General features: G+C 47.4%; 1 protein-coding gene across 1 annotated transcript in view; it reads right to left on the bottom strand.

Annotated features, from left to right (window-relative positions):
- The window catches only part of REC114 (REC114 meiotic recombination protein), a 736,723-nt gene that overhangs the window by 548,552 nt on the left and 170,483 nt on the right, over positions 1 to 17,688 (bottom strand). Inside the window, exon 2 of the mRNA XM_086959934.1 lies at positions 7,534 to 7,623. Within this exon, the coding sequence (XP_086816060.1) occupies positions 7,534 to 7,623 (90 nt within the window). The remainder of the gene's footprint in view (positions 1 to 7,533; positions 7,624 to 17,688) is intronic.

The raw sequence follows: 17,688 nt of genomic DNA, 5'->3' as shown, positions 1-17,688 counted from the left end.
GGAAGGATAAGGAGATGAGATAGGTGTTTAGGCCCATGAGGTCTAAAATGGGGCACCACTTCTCTAGCGTCTTCCTCACCAGGAAGAACCTGGAATAAAATCCTTGACCCCTTTGGTTTGAGGGGACCGGCTCTATAGCTCCCTTCCGGAGCATCTGTTGGACTTCGAGCCGAAGGAGACGCTGGTGTTTCGATGGAGTGGCTGCCGGGGGCTTGGGTGGAGGGACTTGCGTGAATTCCAAGGTATGCCCTTTCCAAATGATGTTGAGCACCCAACGGTCCGATGTTATCCTGGACCAGTTTTGAAGGTATTTGTGGACCCTGCCTCCAACTGATGACTTCCTGAAGGAGGGTCCAGTAGGAAGAGCCAGGAGGCCGCTATTGGCGCTTGGACGAATCCCGTCCTCGTCCAGCCTGTTTTCCCTTATTGTAAGGCCTGGAGTAGTTGGTAGACTGGCCCTGCCGCTGTTGATAAGGCTGACGGTATTGCTGGGAACCTGAGCCTGTGGTGGAATAGCGTTGCTGTTGGAAGGATCCTCTGTAGTTACCACCCCTTCCTCTGGATCCCTTGAAAGGAGACTTTTTGTATTGAAGGGTCCCCAAGGACCTGGCAGTCTCTGTGTCCTTCTTTATTTCTTGCAGGGTGTCGTCAATGAGTTTGCCGAATAATGCCTCTCCATCAAAGGGAAGATCCATGACCTTGTTCTGGATCTCAGGCCTAAACCAAGTAGCTTTGAGCCATCCTTGGCGACGGAGTACTGCCGCTCCAGCCAACGAACGGAACAGTCGATGATTTCCATCGACGTCGCTTCTCCCTCCTGTAAGATTTTTTTTGCCTCAGACGTAGACTCTGGAGGCAGCTGGTCAAGGTACGGGGCGACATCGCACCAGAGCTGGCGGTCGTACCTACCCAGGATCGCTAGGGCATTAGCCGCTCGCACCAGCAAACTTGCCATCAACGAGTATCTCTTCCGCACATTATCCAACCTCCGCCCTTCCTTGTCCGGAGGAGTTGTCAGGGGAGCAGAAGGGTTACGTGATTTTCTCTGCGCTGTCTGCGAGATCACAGAGTCAGGTCTTGGTTGACCTGTTAAAGCCGCAGGACCATCATCGGGTGCCTTGTATTTTTTATCCAGACGCGGTATCACAGGGACCACCGTCGCAGGGTGCTTCATAGCCGTTTAAGCCCTCCTTCCATAGATGATCCACAATAGGAATGGACCTAGTTGTTTTTCGAAAGCGTTCCTTAAAATCATATAAAAAAACAATCTGTAGTAACCTTAGGCATGGCTAATTTGAATCTTGCAGCAGCTCTTTCCATCAGCTGATGAAAGTCCCCAATGTCCGCTGGCGGGGAATCCGCCGGGTCCGAGACTGGTGATGAGGGATCTGGAATGATATATTCATCATGATCCGACTGCTGATCCTCATCCGAGGAATCATCATGGGCCTCTTGTAATCCGGAGGAATCCTGATGGAAGGACGCTTGAGGCTGAGGGGAAGCTTGAGCCGGAAAATTAGGCGTCACAAATGAAGCTGAAGCCCCTGTAGGCATAGCAGGCGTTGACGGAACTGGAAGAGGCCTACTTGCTCTAGATTTATAGTCCTGCAGCATCTTATGCAGATTTTGCAGGAAAGAAGATGGCACTGAAACCATTTCCTTGTCAGAATGCTGTTGTGACTGGTCCGATTGAAGATGACCAAATTCCTTGTGGCCGTATTCGCCCTCCGAGTCAGTGTCCTGGCATTTGACAAAAAGCTGGGAGGGACTATTGGCATAGCTGTATGCATCCTGTTCATCCTCCTCTGACTCCCCTTCTTGAAGGAGCATGGTCGGCAGCAGGGGAGACACACTCCTCGGAGAAGTCATTTCTGGTGTGATCCGAGTCACAGAAATGGTAATCCTCTTTTCAGAGGATAATATCGTTGACGGTTCTGTCGTCGACGGTTGTATACACGTTGACGAGATTGGTGTTGTCGACGTCGTCGACGATGAAACTGCCGACACACCAGCTGTTGTCACTGTCAAATTCGTCGTCGTCGACGACCTCATAGACGAGACTGTCGTCGTCGTTAACGTCGATGTCGGCACCATCGTCGTCGACGCCATTGTAACCTTCGTCGACGGCACCTTCGTCGTCGACGGCACCTTCATCGACGGCACCTTCGTCGGCTCCTTCGTCGTTGTCGACTCCTTCGTCGACAACACCTTCGTCATCGGTACCTTAGCCGCCGGCACCTTCGTCGTCGGCGTCTTCGGTTTCTCCGTCGGCGGTGAAGCCCCAGCCGTCAACAGTAGAATCGACGGCGAACCCCCTGTCGACGGGATCGTCGACGACATCAATCCTGATTTCGATGTTTTTGTCGACAGAACTTCCGCCGTCGACGTCTTCGTCGTTGAGGACTTTGAAGTCCTCTCAGAAGACTGGGATGAAGGTTTTTTGAAGGCTGTGGCAGTCTTCTCACCTGTAGAAGGCGTAGTTGTTCCTTCCCTCTCCTTTACACTTCCGTGAGGAGATTTGCTGGGACCTGGGCTCTCAGACTCACTAGGGGTCTTTTCTGAGGCCTTTGAAGATCTTTCCATAGATGGAGAAGGGGAACCCCTACCCCTCTTCACTGACCTTCTCGTAGAAGACATCAACGCTTCATCCTCACTGTCACTAGAGACAGTCTCCTTCCTGGATTTAAGCTTTTGAAGCCATGTCAAGAGCCTACCCTCACGGTCCCGAAGGGTTTTGGTTGAAAAGGTGCGACAGATCTTACAGTCAGCAGCCTGGTGGTCAGGATAGAGGCAATAGATGCAGTCTTTGTGCTTATCCTCCACAAAAGCCTTTTCTTGCCACAGGTGGAACAAGGCTTGAAAAGGGCTTTTTTCTTCTCCATTTCTGACATCCTGGAAGGCAGCAACAATCCTGAAGTGAATCTGAAAGATTCTGAAGAAAAATCCTGAAGTAAATCCTTTTGAAGAGTAGAAGTTGAGCAGAGCTCAAAGGAGACTCCCTAAGCACAACGTGCGGTAGAAAATCTGAGGCTCTGAGGTTCCTTCAGGAAGGTTCTACGTGGTGAGGCACTTCTGAGTGGCTGAGGCCGAAGTTTGGTCTCTTTTACACAAAGAGGGTGATATGCTACAAAAGAGAATGAGGCCTAGGCCTTTTTCCTTGGTCTTTTGTTCCTACAGCTATGGTATTTTTGTTACAGAGACTCCCATTCCGACGACGGGGAATGATACAAAGCATGGGAATCTATGAAAGTTCCAATACTGGGGTAATGTGTAAATACTACTTATTTCAATTTTTATTTGATTTTATGTTTTAATGAATACGTCCGGGGGTTGTACGACCCCCTTCGCCTCCAAAGAAAATCCTCCCTCATGTCCATCTTTAATAAATGTTGGTTAAACACTAGGTGGGAGAGGGGGGATGTTCGTTAGTCTCTTGTCATAGAGAAAGTCGGTGCCGTCATCGGCCCCGCTGCAAGTATGGCGGGGCACCGGCTCCCCCTCCCCTGCTCTCCATGGTGGGGCGCACCCCATCGCATCATCATGACGCAGTGGGCGCGCCTCATCATGGATTGGCCCAAAGGACTCCCAAGTGACCCGGAAGCGATTTAATCGCTTCAGGGTCAATGGGGAGCAGAGATCAGGCTAATTAGAACCGGCCTGACCAGTAGGGGGTTAAAAAGGCCGGGGAGTGCGGTTGTCAGCCTCTTTTACCCGCGCTCCCAGGTCTGCCCCACCCAGCCTCTAGGAGGCTGTAATCTTTTTCCCCACCCTTCATCCCCTAAAAGGAGATATTGGTTATTGTATTATAAGGTTGTTCATATGTTTTTTTCCCAATGTACATGGATGACAGGTGTGTTGTATGATTATTTTGTTCCTTAGAACTTTTTCCCGTTTGCAGGTCATCAATCTTCGTATTTATTGCTATTTCTTGTTCAGGCAGTAAGGTCATGATTGGTGAGCACTAAATTTAAGGTCCTTAGGGGGCGGCACCATCCTTGTATTAGTAATAATAATAATAAGTCCATTTGTAAAGCGCAATGGTTACACTAATGCCAGTGTGTCCCTGCGCGGCGGTAAAGTCAGCCAGAAATCAGAAGCCCAGAGCCCTCACCCAACTATACTTGGGGAAAGAGAAACGTTTTGAATTTTTTCCTGAAACATCTCTCCTGAGTCTCCATCCGGAGCTCCGCGGGAGGGCATTCCATTGTTTAGCCGCCAGTAGTCGGAAAGACCGACCACCCATCCTGGCCTTTTTAATAGTAGGAACGCACACCAAGCCTACCCCACCTGACCTCAGTTGACATGTGGGAACATACGGGGGCAGGAGTTCAGACAGATACAGAGGGGACTTTCCCTGCAAGACCCGGTGGCAGACGCAGAGTGCCTTGAAAGTGACTCTTTCTTTTATCGGGAGCCAGTGTAGCGCAGCCCGAGCTGCCCTAGCCGATGATCTTCTCGGGCACCTCATGATAAGGCGGGCTGCTGCATTCTGCACTCCCTGCAGACGGAGCAAGCATTTGGCTGGTGCGCCTAGATAAAGAATGTTACCATAATCTAGGCGTGACGTCACCAGCGCATGGACCAGAGTCTTCCTAGCCGCCACGGGTAGTAGGTCCAAGGTTTTACGCAGGACCTTCAGAATCCCGAAGCAGGCACCTGCCACCCGCCTAGTTTGATAGTCGAAAGACAGGCTGGGTTCCAACCAAACTCCCAGGTTTTTTGCCTGCACACAGGGCGTAGGTGTCAAGTCCTGGGACCACCATGCCGATGACCACACAGTCGCGGCCCGACCTACCACCAGCACCTCCGTCTTCTCACCATTCAGCTTCAGGCAGTTCTTAGCAATCCATGCAGCCAATTCTTGCATGCATGCCCTGAAGCTGGAGGCAGCCGACTCCGGTGCCTGGGTCAGGGAGACCACCAACTGCGTGTCGTCGGCATAGGATACGACCCTGATCCCAAACTCCTCTGCAATCTCCTCCATGGGAGCTATATAGATATTAAACAGGGTTGGGCTCAGGGTCAAGCCCTGCGGCACTCCCTGGTTCAGCTTGATGACCCTGGAGTAGTGTTCGCCATGTCTCACCTGGAAGCACCGACCCGACAGGAAAGATTTTGGCCAGTCCAAGGCACTACCAGACACTCCACCCTTCTTCAGACATTGCACCAGCGTGTGATGAGCTACAGTGTCAAAGGCGGCACTTAGATCCAGCAGGATCTAGGCCGCCGTTTGACCTGCATCCACAAGTTGCCTGATGGATTTGGTGGCAAAAAGCAGAGCTGATTCTGTCGAGTATCTGGCTCGAAAGCCGAACTGGGTAGGGTGAAGAAGATCATATTCCTCAATGTAGGCCGTTAGTTGTGCATTCACCACTTTTTCAGCCACCTTTGCGAAGTACGGCAAAAGGGAGATAGGGCGTAAGTTGTCTAAAAGATCTAATTCAAGGTGCGGTTTCTTAGGGAGCAGCAGAACCACGGCTTCCTTCCAGTATCCGGGGACGCAGCACGTGCCAAAAGAAGTCGCCACTAAATGTCTTATGAAGGGCTCCAGGCACTCAAAACTCCCTTTTAACCTTTTCGAAGGAGCCGGATCCCTAGGGTATCCAGACTTAATGCTACTACAGATGTTAATCAGTTGTTCCGGGAGGGGCATCGAGTAGTCCTTCAGTCCTCCTCCCTCCACCACAGGTTCTCTATCTTCCAGCCCCACCTCCACACTTGCCACTTCCGGGAAGGTGGAATACATTTTTTCTACCTTCTTGGAGAAGAAGTCGGCTATCTGATTACAGAGCACCTCTGAGCCCACGACCGGTGCTGCTAAGCTGGTGATAGAGGTTAACTCCTTATAAAACTTGAAGAACTCCCTGGTTGAGCTGCTGGCTGAATCGATTCTCTCCAGAAAATGATCAGCCTTGGCCCTTCTGTTTAGTTTATGGTAACTCCTTAGCTTCTCTTTATAAAGCTCTTTCCCCTGCTCTGAGTAGTCTATCCTCCAGAGCCTCTCCCGACGTTTACACCCCGCTTTTGCTGCTCTCAGGGTCTCTGAGTACCACAGGGCCGATTTCTGAGTTCTGTACTGTTTTTTCTTAGCCTATGGGGCCGCACAGTCCAGAGCCTCCGTGATATGTCTATCTAAGTTCTTACAAGCTGACTCGGCATTGCTGCCTCTTGGCGGGCCATCCTGCACCAGGGCCTTGTTAAAAAGTCCCTGCGAAAAGACCCCCCACCTCCTACAAGCTGCTATCTTGCTGCTAGATTCCGATTTCTTAGGCTCCGGGCGTCTAATCACAAATGTTACTAAGTAGTGTATGTTAAGGTTAGCCATCTGATATCTGTACATATTAATTGTAATCAAATGTCATGCTATGTTTTCTGCGTAAAATTTTTTAAATATTATTTAATTGCATTTTTATTTGATTTTATGTTTTAATAAATACGGCCGGTGGTTGTATGACCCTCGCCTCCAAAGAAAATCCTCTCTCATGTCCATCTTTAATAAATGTTGGTTAAACACACGGCAGGGGAGGTGGATGTTCGGTAGTCCCTGGCCATATCACCACACAACAACCATGACAACATTTTTAATTGGCCAATCTAAGATGGTGGATGCCACTTAGAAAAAAGAAAGCGCTTTTGATGTAGCAGTGTGCCCAGCAGCAAAAGGCTGATGCAGGCCCTCTAAAAAACTGTACCAAGCACACACAAAAATTGGAGCTAATGCAGGTGAGGCAGTAGACGTTTAGGAGAGGGAAGCAAGCAGCACAAGAGGGAGACAACTAGAAAAAAGAGAGGCACTCTTGAGCAAGTGAAAGGATATAAGCCATCCAATCAAAAAGATTGTAAATAGGTAGCTCCAGGGGAGTAACACAAAAAAGTGAAGGCAAGTCAAATTAAGGCTATCACATGAGTGACAATAAAACCAGCTTATAGTAAGGGACAGGCTGTAAGCCCACTGTAAATCTTTGGTAAACCCATACTGGGTCTTTTGCAACCAGTCACCTTGTACTGTCAGGTAAGCGATGCCTAAAAAATATCTCTTCTGCTCAAATGACTTTCAGGCCAAGTTATCAATTTCTTTAGTCATACAGTAAGACCATAAGGCAACCTAAGGATTTTATCCCCCATTTAACAGATATCTGATGTAAAGTAAGTTCTTTTATGTGGGTATTTGATTTTACTTGAACAATATAAAAGGGATAACGATGAAACTTGACAGCAATAAAATGCAAATAAATCATCAAAATACTACAAAAATTATAATCGTGCGACAGAGACAGAAGAATATACAAATAACTTGTAAATACTAGAGGATTCGATGTTGGTGTGACATTTTCTAGCAGGTAGTGCTCAGGGGCTCATACAAAAGACATTTGTGTTTTGACGAGGTAGTTTGACTTGGACCTTATTACAAGTGGACCATTAATAACGATGGCCAGTAATGGTAATTACAAGGGTGGACAGGGAAATTCCGTGGATTTTAACAGACCTCTCATAACCAAGGACAAAGAGCTAGACTGCAAGCTATAAACTTACCAGCAACGTTGGCCCTTGGGAAATGAAAAAATGGCCCGATGCCACGATGTTAAGTGTGAGGCTACCTGTTTCCTCATTTGCCTCGAAAACCTATAAAAAAAGCAGGAATGAAGGAAGAAAAGGGAGGATCAGAGCAAAACAGTGATATTTTTAGATCGTATAAACGTCGACAAAAAAAACTACAACATCTATTTACATCCATCTTTTTATACAAAACCCAAATTCAGATTAGCATTCCAGCACATTATAAGGATAAAATCCATCTCAATTTCCAACTTTCACTAGATTCAATCACAATTTTGGTGTTTTAGTTACAGATGTATCTGACGTTCTCAAGCTTGTAAAGATTTTAAATCAGCACAGTCACTGTGTGTCACTGCGGATGCATGCAGGTGTATGAATCCACTTAGGGGGACATTTTCTATTAGAAAAATGTCAAACCCAGAGAGAGAGTTGATCATGTCTTCTCATGGACTTAAGTTTGATCGCTGATAATGTTATATATTACGTACTCAGTCCATACACATATTTGAAGATAAACCTCCTACCTCAATACACCTCTGTCACACTCTGTACATTGTCTAATTTAGTATCCCGCTGATCTACATGTGGGCGCAAACTTCCGTTGTGACTGAATCGGGATTTTAATTTGTAAGAAAATTCCATTCTTAGTGGGTGTTTGTTTGCTAGCATAATTTGGTAGGTAAAGCTAGTGCAAATTGTGCAATCAAATTGCGCACATTCCGTGTTTGTCAAAATGGAGAACATTATGTGTTAAAAGAATGGCTGAATCTCATTAAACGCAAATTGCAAACTTGTAATGTATCGACCATCATTCTTGGTATTTGCCACACATGACTGCAGGGCTCTTGTACAGTGGCCCAAAGTGTTTATCAATATTGATACATTTTCTATTAGGTCATGTCTCCCCTACTCTTGTCCTCACTGGAGGGGGGATAGTTATGAAAGCGATGCTGTGTTAAATAGGTTTGAAACAAAACCATCAGTAGATACTCCTTTCTTCCAACATAGAGGGCAAGGATGTATTATTTAAAAAAAAGACTTTTTCAAGTTGCAATAAACAAACAACGTAAAGAGTGTAAAAACACCCTACAACAATAGGAGGTGGGCACATACAGGCAGCTCCCTTCTCAGGGCCAGTTTAAGGCTGCAACAGCACTGTACAGTAGGAAAAATGACATTGACTTCACAGCTGAACAATGTATGTACAAATGTTTTCAGGTAACATCCTCAGTTACTATGATAGGAAATTGTATTCCATAATGATTAAAACAACACCCCAGACTTTAAAAAACTTTAGTGGGCAACCTATGCTTCAATAAGTAACCTTTTCCGCCACCATGTAGAGATCCATCCATGACTTCCTCCACTCCCTCATAGTCAGGACCCCCCTCTCCACCCCCAGTGTTTTGCAACATCATGTTTGGCCACCACCGGCCCCAAGTTACAAAGGAGGAGTTTAATTCTTGGTATAACTACATCGCCCAGGACCCCCAGCAAACCATATTTGGGCTCAAGAGGAATGAGTTCCTCCAGCACTTTACCAAGCTCGCCCACGACTAACTAGTAGTTGAACAAGTTACTTACCTTCAGTAACAATATATCTGTAAGAAACAGTAGTTAGTATTAGATTCCTTACCTTAGAGTATCCCCAGGCGTCAGACTGGATCTGGAAATGTTTGCGTAGCAGTACCCTTGCGCGTTGGTAGGCGACATCCGCGGCGCAGCTCCGCATCCGTCGTCGGCGTCGTGGGCGCAGTGATGATGTCGTCGGAGTACTTAGACGCCACCTCCGCGCGCTGACGTCAGTTCTTAGACACAGCTTTTCCGCGCCAGAAATGCAGAGCCATGTTAAAAACCAACACTGGTGCCATTGAAACTAGGGCCCTGAAAGGGGATGAACTTAACCCTAGATATTGGTTCGCAGAACGGGGAATTAGGGTGGGGCGGAAAGGAATCTAATACCTAACTACTGTTTCTTACAGATATATCGTTACCGAAGGTAAGTAACTTGTTCATCTGAAAGAAACAGGTTAGTATTAGGTTCCTTACCTTAGAATAGATACCCCAGCAATACCAACCACGGTGGTGGGTCTGCGAACCAATAATCACACCAGAAAGTCATGAAGGACTGAACGGCCAAAAAAGCCATCCCTTCGGACTTGGCTGTCCAGGCAGTAGTGCCTTGCAAACGTGTGCAGCGATGCCCACGTAGCTGCTTGACAGATGTCCTGCAAGGGGACTCCCCGGCCCAGGGCAGTGGTAGCCACCGTGGCTAGAGTGGAATGGGCCCTCAGCCCAACAGGAGGCTCCTTCTTCGCCAAGGAGTAACAAGCCTTGATACACAAGACGACCCACCGAGAGATGGTCCGCTTGTGCACCGCCAGTCCCTTCTTAGCGCCCACGTAACCAACAAAGAGTTGGAAATCTACCCGGAACTGGCGTGTGCGATCTAGATAGAACGAAAGCGCACGTTTTGGGTCAAGACGGTGGAGCCGCTCTTCCTCTTGAGGGGTGCGGTGGCGCAAAGAAGGTGGGCAAGGTGATAGACTGCCCAATGTGGAAGGCCGTGACAACCTTGGGCAGGAAAGAGGGTCTAGTCCGCAACACAACCTTATCCAGATGGACAGAAAGGAAAGGAGGTTTGGATGAAAGAGCCTGGAGCTCACTCACTCTCCTGGCAGAGGTGATGGAAACCAGGAAAGCAGTCTTCAGAGTAAGAAGGCAGAGAGGACAGTTGTGAAGTGCTCAAAGGGAGCGCACATCAGATAGGTAAGAGCAAGGTTCAAGTCCCACTGAGGCATCACAAACAGAACAGGGGGAAACATGTGCGTGATGCCTTTCAGAAAACGAGTTACAATAGGGGGCTTGAACAAAGATGGTTGATCAGGCAGCCTTCAGAAAGGCTGAAAGGGCAGAAAGGTAGCCCTTGATAGTGCCCAGAGCATAGCCCTGCTGGGCAAGAGAAAGAAGGAAGAGAAGAACCTCAGAAAGAGGGGCAGAGAGAGGATCCACAGCCTTTGCTGTGCACCATGCCACAAATTTGTTCCACCTGCAGGCGTATACCGACTTTGTGGAGGGACGCCTGGCTGCCAGAATAACATTACAGACTTCAGGAGGCAAGTCAAATGTGAAGGACTGGGTTATTTTAAGACCCAGCGGTGCCAGGGGACAACACCTGAAACCTTCGTGGGTAACCTGCTCCGGCGTACAAGTGACAGAGACACGGGACACTTCCTTCGGCGTCAAAGATTTGAGCTTTATTTACTGCAGGGAACACAGAAATCACGGCAAGTACAACGCATGCTACTTGTGGAGACTGCTTCAAATTGGTTCTGTGGATCGCTCCTTTTATACATAATTCACCCATAGGTTTACATGGTACACAAAGGTTTATGGCTTGGTTCCCATAGTTATCCCCCAGAGGGGTCGCTTTGGTCTCTTTGATACATTCAAGGTCCGGAACATAAGTGCGGAAACATTTGGTGGTTCCCAACTGTAAAAACCCATCTTCCCACCATTAGTACATTCCATTCAACAATAAAACAGATCGAAGAAGGAACAAGGACAGGTGCGGAGGAAGATGGAGACAGTGGGGAATTGGAAAAGGGTGTAAAAGGGGAGGTATCGGGAAACACGAGCTACAGGCATCAAAGGGACGTGCCTAATGAGATGCACGGCTGAGACAATAAACCGGCACGGCAAGATGAGCCTCGAACGGGGCCATTTGCCTTACAGTATCATCCCCTCATCATAAAGACATTTTCAAAGGACATGTGTCTTCCGTACATATCTTGGGAATCCCGGGGTCGCGAAGCGGACAGCGTCCGTTCGCTGACTACTTGAGGGCAAGAGACAAAATGGATGCCATATCTAAGATGGAACCCGTGGGTACAGATAGAATAACCCACGTAACAGACGAACGGTTTAAGTTAGCACAGCGAAACTACATACACCCACTAAACTCGTCATTTGCGGTTCATAGATACCAGACTCGACCATATTCGTGCGAGTCAAAAACATCACTTACAGTTGTCACGGAACCTCAGACGCTCCTTTTGCCCTCATGTAGGCAAGCACTAGTCGGAATCATACTCGATATTCATCAGACCATCCAGATGCTGCTGTAACATGGCTCTGTCCAATCGAGCTTCTTTGGTAACAGGTGGCTGTCTTATACACGTTGTAGCACAGAGGCCACATAAGGCAGGACCACACTGCACACAAAGGCAGCACGTGAACAGAAACGCCACAACAACTCCAATAATCATCAGAATCTTCCAACCCCAAGTCGACATTAGGCCCCAAAACCACCCAAGTAGCGTCCAACCCCCTACGTCCACGTGTATGGACTCAGAGATTTTATGCAACTTTGAGATGGCTTGATAAACAGTCGGAGCGTTATCAGGAATGAAAATACAGCGTGCTCGAATGGATCACCTTGCATACCCCACCCCGATCTGCTAAGATCACGTCTAAAACCATACGGTTTTGTAACGTCATAAGTCTATCCGCCTGAAGTTCTGTGGTGATATTACCAAGGGCACTGGCAGTAATATTAGCTGTCGATTCCACCACTCGAGTCAACTGCCTCAGGTTCCTACTATTAATCATAGGCCCCCAAAACGGGAGGAAACCCTTGAAAGTCTCCTGCCTCTTGACCGGCAGTATCCTCTTCACTAATTACGCCTCTCACAACTCTAGTCTTGTGATAGTCTGCATCTACAGTGAACGTCGGAGGCAACAAATTTGCGATAAAACATGAGCCCACAAAGTCAAAGGGCAACCATGCATACGCACGATCATGGCAGATAAAGTATGTACCCTTGGCAGCCAGAAACACAGGGGACGAGGCCATCGCCAAAATGTAATTTTCAGTGCAAGCAATCTCTCCAAGTCGGGCTTTCGATCTTCGGCCACGACCTATTAGACAAAAATTACCAATGTGGGGTACGACCCATATCGGGGGCGAGCTTTTAAGCTGTTTTTCACTGGTGAACACACTATACTCGCCTCTACTCAGGACCCTATAGGCTTGTACCTCTTCTTCGGGAATAAGCGATGGTTCATAGATATCTCTATCTAGATCCTCTATCGCTATAGACAAAGGCTTTTGATACGAGCCAGGGCCAGAGTAGGGGGATCGTGGCTCTCGATTGGGGTGGGAACCTAGTGCGCTTCGAAACATTGTTTGAAATGCTCGAGCGGAACCCTGGGAACTGTACGGCAGAACCAAATATGGAATTCCCTTATCTGTGGTATGTGGCATCAACCCACACACCCAACAATTAGTAGTGTTAACCACTAACTGGTGCTGGTGAAGGAGCTGGACAAAGGAATTATTGCGAAATTCTGCACGTCTAGCCTGCTCGTGTTCAGGTAAGATATGGAAAGAATGAGGAGATGCAGTAGAGGTGAATTTAGAGTCAGAGGTGGGAGTAGGTGTAGGTATGGCAGAAGGTAAGAAGTACGACATCATATAGTACACCCCACCCGCCAGTAATGCAGAAACAATCAAAAGCAATACAAATATCTGAAACATAAAACATTTCGTACGACTAAGTTGCTGTAGCTCGAATCTTTGTGCCTGTGCTTTTTCCACGTCCATCAGCTTTGAAAACGCCATCCCCTATGACCGTCCGCAACGTTTCTTGACGCACTTCGTTCTGTGTAGCAATAGTCAATCCCTAGGAGTTCCCAGGAACCGACGGTCTTTGACCTAGCGTCAAAACCTACTAACCAGAAAGAAGTACGCGCGCGGCCCTACGGCCTTTATTTACAATATATATGCAATGTCTCTCAGCTGTGGAAGCAAAAATACATCGGAAAAAGAACCTTCAATATGTACAAAAATAATTGCAATGATACAGGTGTTCAGACTGATCGTGGAAAACGGGATAATGCAATTGCCAAGGGGCAAAACAACACTTTATTTGTCCTTAGTACTGGATCGCAAAAAGTATCGAGTTTTCCCAGGACATGTCTGTTCATCGAACAAAGGATCCGTTGAAGAAACAGAGTTCTGTTGATCAGTCGAATGTTCTGGTCTCGAGTCTTTTGATGACAAATGTTCAACAGTATCTTTCTGCTGCACTGGGGATTCTCCGACAGGTTGTGCGTCGCTGAAAGGAACAAACGCCGACAATCCTTCGGACTTAGTTGAAGCAATGCCCTTCCTTACCCACGAGTCTGCCGGTAACGGAATAGGAACTTTCTTCGTATGGATGGCATGCACCCAATTTTTCCGGACCTCTAAACGAACGGCAGTTCTCGTGGCAAGGAGGACCTGGTAGGGTCCGGTGAACCTGGGCTCCAAGTTCTTCTTCCGAGAAAAATTTCTGGTGACCACCCAGTCTCCGGGCTGGAGCTGGTGGCCTGGACCCTCCGTCTGCGTCGGCAATGCTTCGTAAACCTGTTGGTGAATTAACCTCAGTTTAGCAGTCAGATCATGAAGATAGTCAATCAACATTGGGTACTCGAGATCACGGAACACACCTGGTCTAGGGACCCCCCACACATTTGCAGGACGACCGAACACTATTTCATAGGGACTAAGCCCTACTCGGGAGTGTACGGTTGCCCTTGTTGACAGTAAGGCTAAGGGTAAAGCGTCAGGCCACGAAAGACCAGTCGTAGCCTGAATCTTTGCTAGTTTTAGTTTAAGGGTGCCGTTATACCCTTCAACCAAACCAGCTGACTGGGGATGATTGGCGCTGTGGAATTTTTGATTAATTCCAAGGCCTTTGCACACACTCTTCATCACACTCCCCACAAACTCACTTCCGTTATCAGACCACACAACCCGAGGCATTCCGTACCGAGGAAAGTATTCCTTCAGTAGGATTTTTGCCGTTGACAAAGCAGTGTTGTCCTTGAGAGGATAGGCTTCGATCCATCGGGAGAACGCACAAACCACAACTAAAAGGTATTTCAGGTTATTGCATCGCTCCATATGGATGAAGTCTAATTGAATCACCTCAAAAGGACACGAAGGGGGAGCAAAACTACCAGGAGGAGTTGGGGTTCCCTTACCAGGATTGTACAGCATACATACCATACAATTCTTAACCAATCGTTCAGCACATTTCGTGATACCATCATTCTTCCACACAGGAGACAGCAACTTACAAATACCTTTCACGCTAATATGTGCTAACCCATGTGCCATTGTCACAATAGCCAGCACATACGCATCTGGCAACATCCACCTCTTATGTTCCGACAAGTCTATCCAACAACCATTCGCATCCAACTTTCCCGTACTTTCATTCCACTTCTTCTTTTCAGTCTCGGTGGCCTCATTTTGTATCACCTTCACACTCTCGATAGTGTCTTCACACATACTAGTCTCCGCAGGCCACCTAACCGAACTTGCCACATACATCCGAGTGCTAAGGTTCCGGGCAGTCTCCTTAGCAGTCTCATCCGCAAACGCATTACCACGTCCAACATCATCCATCACCTTACGATGTGCACTACATTTAACAATCGCTACCTGTTTAGGCAACGTAAGTGCATCCAAAAGATCGTTCACAAGTTGGCCATGCTGAATCTTCGTACCATGCGACGTCATAAAACCTCTCTCTCTCCACAACCGTCCAAAACTATGCGCAACACCAAATGCATACTGACTGTCAGTATACACATTCACACGTTTATCTTTCGCTAACACACACGCTCTAGTTAAGGCAATCAGCTCTGCAGCCTGGGCAGAATTCTGATTCAATCTCGCAGCTTCCACAACAGTACTCAAAGTTACAACAGCATACGCAGTGGTCACATCACCATTCGGCAATTTAAAACACGAGCCATCTACATACAATGTTCCATCCGGATCTTCTAAAGGAGTATTTTTAAGGTCCACTCGACCTTTTGTTTCCTCCTCTGTTCGCAAACAGCAGTCATGGGCTGCTATTTCATCTGACTCTGTACTAACGGGTAACAAAGTTGCCGGATTCAGAACATTGCAACGTTTTATCTGAATATGACTTGCCAGCAGCGTCAACTCGTATCCGGACAACCTTGCACTTGTCAAGTGCTGAGTTTTCGTACGATTTAAAAGAGTGTCGACTGCGTGCGGAACCATCACCGTAAGCATATTATCCATGACCAATCCTGCTGATTGTCGGATGGACACCGCAGCTGCCGCTGTTGCTCTCAAACAACTCGGCAATGCTCTAGCTACCGGGTCCAAGGTCGAGGAAAAATATGCACATGGACGTTGCTTACCACCAAAAGGTTGCGTTAAGACACTCAAAGCACAACCTTCCCTCTCGTGAACATATAATGTGAACGGCTTACTGTAGTCAGGGGTACCTAACACAGGAGCAGAACACAATGAATCACGTAATTCAGAAAAACTCTTCTGACATTCTTCCGTCCATGGTAAAGGAGTTGGAACATCCTTGCACGTAAGAGCCACCCATGGTTTCGCTAGCAATGAAAAATTCGGGATCCACTGTCTGCAGTACGACGTGATACCTAGAAAGGCATGCACATCTCTTTGTGTTGTTGGCACAGTCATTCGCGCAATTGCTGCAATTCTCTCTGGGGTCAACCGCCTTCCCTCCTTTGACAATAAGTGACCTAGATAGGTTACTTCTTGACAACAATATTGGAGTTTAGAAGGTGACACCTTGTGATGTAAGTCACAGAGATGTTGCAGCAACGACACCGTAGCAATTTTGCAAATGTCCTGAGTATCCGCAGCTACCAATAAGTCATCGACATATTGGATTAAAGCCGCACCAACCGGCAACGTAAAAGCATCCAGTTGACCCTTCAAGGCTTGACTGTAAATCGATGGACTCTCACAGTAGCCTTGAGGAGCGCGTTTAAACCGGAAGCTGCGTCCACCAAGAGAGAAACCGAAAAGGTCTCTGCTCTCTTCAGCAATCGGAATACTGAAGAACGCATTCTTCAGATCGATCACCGAAAACCAAGACGCAGAGGCTGGAATCAGAGTCAGTAGCGCCGTGATGTCAGGCACAACAGGGAACTGAGGAATCACAATTTTATTTACCTCCCGTAAATCGATAACAAAACGATAAACAGGTGGTTTCGAAGGATCAGTACGTTTTAGAATAGGCAGTACAGGGCTGTTGCACACGTTTCCCCGTGTCTCTTCAATAACGTCTTTGTCGATCAAATCATAGATGATCGCTAACAGTGCTCGTTCACCATCAAGAGAGATACGGTACTGGGGAATACGTGGCAATCGCACATTAGATTTCAACTGAACAACATAAGGGGAGATGTCAAGCAGGCCCACATCATTGGGACCTGTTGCCCATAAGGATGCAGGAAGAGAACTCAATTCCGGTGGAAGCTTATCGAGAGACAAGTACATAGGAGAGACAACCCTCTCTCCTAGCGTAAGCTTTACACCCGCAGGAGAACAATATAGAGTTGCATACAAACGTTTTAGCAAATCCAGACCCAAGAGATTTTCACCACAACCAGTAGTCAAAATCAACGGAGCTTCAAGCTCACGTGGTCCAATTGTAAGAGGCAAAGGGCGTGAAACTGGATTGCTAACGGGGGCGCCAGAGAATCCAACGGAAACATTAGTTAAGCCAGACAAAGGTGCGCCAGGGAGTTTTGAATGCATAATAGAACTTTTCGCTGCACCAGTGTCCAACAGAAAAGGCTCAACGACGCCCGATGTAGCAACTGCGACGTAAGGCCCTCTCTGATCAACCGGAACTGATACCACTCCCTCTCCTTGTCTATGGCTGTCCTAGTAATTACTGTCGTCAGTTCCCTGATCGACGTAGTAATCGTCTACATTGTACTGCGCAGATCGTCCTTGCGATGATCCACGTTGATCGAAACAATTATTAGAATTTGATTGGTTATCTGACCGATCATTTTGAGCACCACGACCTCTACCACGTGATGCCTGCTGAGAACCACCACGACCTCCTCTAGATGAGTTACCACTATTACGATCGTTCAAAACAGGACAATTGAATTTTATATGACCCTCCTGTCTACAATAGGCACACTGATTGTATCCTAACGAAGATCTTTGAGATGGGGAGTCATTTCTAGATTGTGATGGATTAGATTGCGACTGCGATCTATTTTGCTGCGAAGCATTCTGATTCGAACGCGGAGGATACGCTTGCTGTA

The sequence above is a fragment of the Lissotriton vulgaris genome, chromosome 2_2, assembly GCF_964263255.1.
Source record: "Lissotriton vulgaris chromosome 2_2, aLisVul1.2, whole genome shotgun sequence".
NCBI classification, from domain to species: domain Eukaryota; kingdom Metazoa; phylum Chordata; class Amphibia; order Caudata; family Salamandridae; genus Lissotriton; species Lissotriton vulgaris.
This window is presented reverse-complemented; position numbering and strand designations above follow the sequence as displayed.